Raw genomic sequence first — 2,500 nt, forward strand, 5'->3', positions numbered from 1 at the left:
ATACTTACATGAGTGAACTGCATGTCCTCCTTGTCATCGATGGAGGGGACGGTGACCTTACCCTGAGACTCGTAATGGTAGTCGTAAATGTCGTCGGACAACAAGCACATTTCTAGCGAAGAATAATTAGAATCAGAAATTTGAGACATTCGTTAATAAGCGGAAAATATATTACATAACTGTATTCATCTTTATATGCTTACTCTTGATATAGTCGATCTGGTCGCACATGAGCTGATAGAAGATATGATAGCCACGCTCGGCGGGGGACTGGGAGATGACACGAGCCTTCTCCAGCAGGTAGACCTCGATATCAGCGCCGGAAAGCTTGCCGTTTGGAGCGAAGTGGACACGGATGAACTTACCCTGATTTGAAGTAGAGCAGTGAACATTATCCACATTTGAGAATGGTACTAGCGGATCTGAAGAGTTTTCCACAGAAGCAAAAAGGAGGAAGCTATATACAAATCTTACAGATATACCACAGAACGATGCTGTATAAAAGTTAAAGCCATAAGACTGTTAATCGTTTCTTTACTTTAGCGAGTGGAGCAGCTTGAGATCACAATGGTGGCCTGGGGTTTATAATTACAGTTTTAAGTAATAACGCTCTAAGGGTGTCAGCTGCAGTTGCAAGTCCTACAGGGACAGCTGCTCTGTCTCTTCCCATTGTAGATCCGCCATTGTTCTTCAAACATTATTAGATGTAACATTGTTTACTATAATCATATGATACGTTAATTGCTTTACTCACGAAGCGAGACGAGTTGTCATTACGGGTAGTCTTAGCATTACCATAGGCCTCAAGGATGGGGTTGGTCTGGATGATCTGGTCCTCAAGATTCTGTGTCGTAGAAAAGATAGTCGAATTTTAGAGACTGGCCTTAATACATTAAATAAACTGTGACACTATGGATGGCAATAAATTGGTCGTGACAAACCTGTTTGCTCTCGCCCTCTTTTTTCTCGGTGGCACCGACGTTAGCGAAGTAAGACAACACCTTCTTTGTGTTCTCAGTCTTACCAGCACCAGACTCACCGCTGTGGAAACAACAACATTGACATGAATAAGTCTCAGTTTTTCACGTTGATGCATTAAAGATTATTCAAACGCATGAGTATACTTAATAAAGGGACAACAGCATTCAGAAGGAATATTGTATCGGATATAAAGAATCAACATGATTTAACACAATGATAACTTACGTGATGAGCATAGACTGATTTTGACGTTCTGTAATGAGAGAAAAAAATAATCTGAATGTTAAATATCTAACAATAGATTTAAATATGTCTATGCAGCGAAAAAGAAGACTTTTCACGAAGCGCCAGTTTATTTTTTGTTTCATGCTATAAAATAGGTAGCTAAACGCAATTGTAAAATAATTCATTCTCATATATGACCATAGCTTTTATACAATAAAGTCTCTTTTCACCTTGACTCATGTTCTGGTAGGCACCGTCGCAGATGGCGAAGAGATGAGGGGGCACCTCATTACGCCTCTTGCCCATGTAGATCTTGACAGCACGGTTGGTGTAGATGGGGTAACGCTTGTAGGGGTTGACGGCGATACAGAAGAGACCGGAGTAGGTGTAGATAAGCTTGGCCTGGTAACGGGACTTGAGGACGTAGAAGACAGAGGGATCGTTGAGGAAGGTCAAGTTGGACACATCCTCACACTTCTCGTACTTGGGAGGGTTGACCTGTCCGACCTGCTCCTTCTTGAAGTCCTTCATCTCGCCACTGGGAAGCTTAACTGTAACCAGCTTGTCGCCCTTTGGACCTTGAAACTCGCACTCGACGAATCCCTCCTCGGGATCAGGACACCAGTAGGACTTCTTAGGATCGTAGGGTTTCGCCTGATCCTTCATCTTCTGCTCCCGAGAGATGAAGAGGTATTCAGTGGGATCGGGATCGGGACCCGTGCTCTTCTTGACGTGGCCAGGCATGGTGGTGGTGCGATTACAGACTCAAAAGATAGATTCACTTAGGATCTAAAATCTGAAAAAAATCAGAGAAATATTCCTCTTTGAATTCATTACACACACATATATGTATATATATATATATATATATATATATATATATATATATATATATATATATATATATATGTGTGTGTGTGTGTGTGTGTGTAAATATACCTATATCTATCTGTCTATCTATTTATATCTATGTTATATATATATATATATATATATATATATATATAAATGTATTCATATATATACATGTATATATATATATATATATTTATATATATATATATATATATATATATATATATATATATATATATTATATATGTGTGTGTGTGTGTGTGTGTGTGTGTGTGTGTATGTGTTCACATATATAAATACAAACATATATATATGGATGTATATATGATGATATATATTATATGTGCTAAATGCATGAATTAATGATGTATATATATACAAATATATACTCACACACATACACATATTTATATAATATAATATAATATATATATATATA

General features: G+C 37.7%; 1 protein-coding gene across 1 annotated transcript in view; it reads right to left on the reverse strand.

The window, feature by feature from the left end:
- Positions 1–2,003, reverse strand: part of LOC122261093 (myosin heavy chain, muscle-like) — an 18,545-nt gene extending 16,542 nt beyond the window's left edge. The window contains exons 1-6 of the mRNA XM_086536717.1: positions 1,437–2,003; positions 1,207–1,234; positions 942–1,041; positions 755–844; positions 204–366; positions 9–112 (exon numbers count right to left, since the gene is read on the reverse strand). Of these exons, the coding sequence (XP_086392843.1) occupies positions 9–112; positions 204–366; positions 755–844; positions 942–1,041; positions 1,207–1,234; positions 1,437–1,950 (999 nt within the window). The 5' untranslated portion in view covers positions 1,951–2,003. The remainder of the gene's footprint in view (positions 1–8; positions 113–203; positions 367–754; positions 845–941; positions 1,042–1,206; positions 1,235–1,436) is intronic.
- Positions 2,004–2,500: the final 497 nt, after the last annotated feature.

Source organism: Penaeus japonicus, unplaced genomic scaffold, assembly GCF_977035675.1.
Source record: "Penaeus japonicus unplaced genomic scaffold, GWHDUDI00000001_assembly GWHDUDI00000005, whole genome shotgun sequence".
NCBI lineage: Eukaryota > Metazoa > Arthropoda > Malacostraca > Decapoda > Penaeidae > Penaeus > Penaeus japonicus.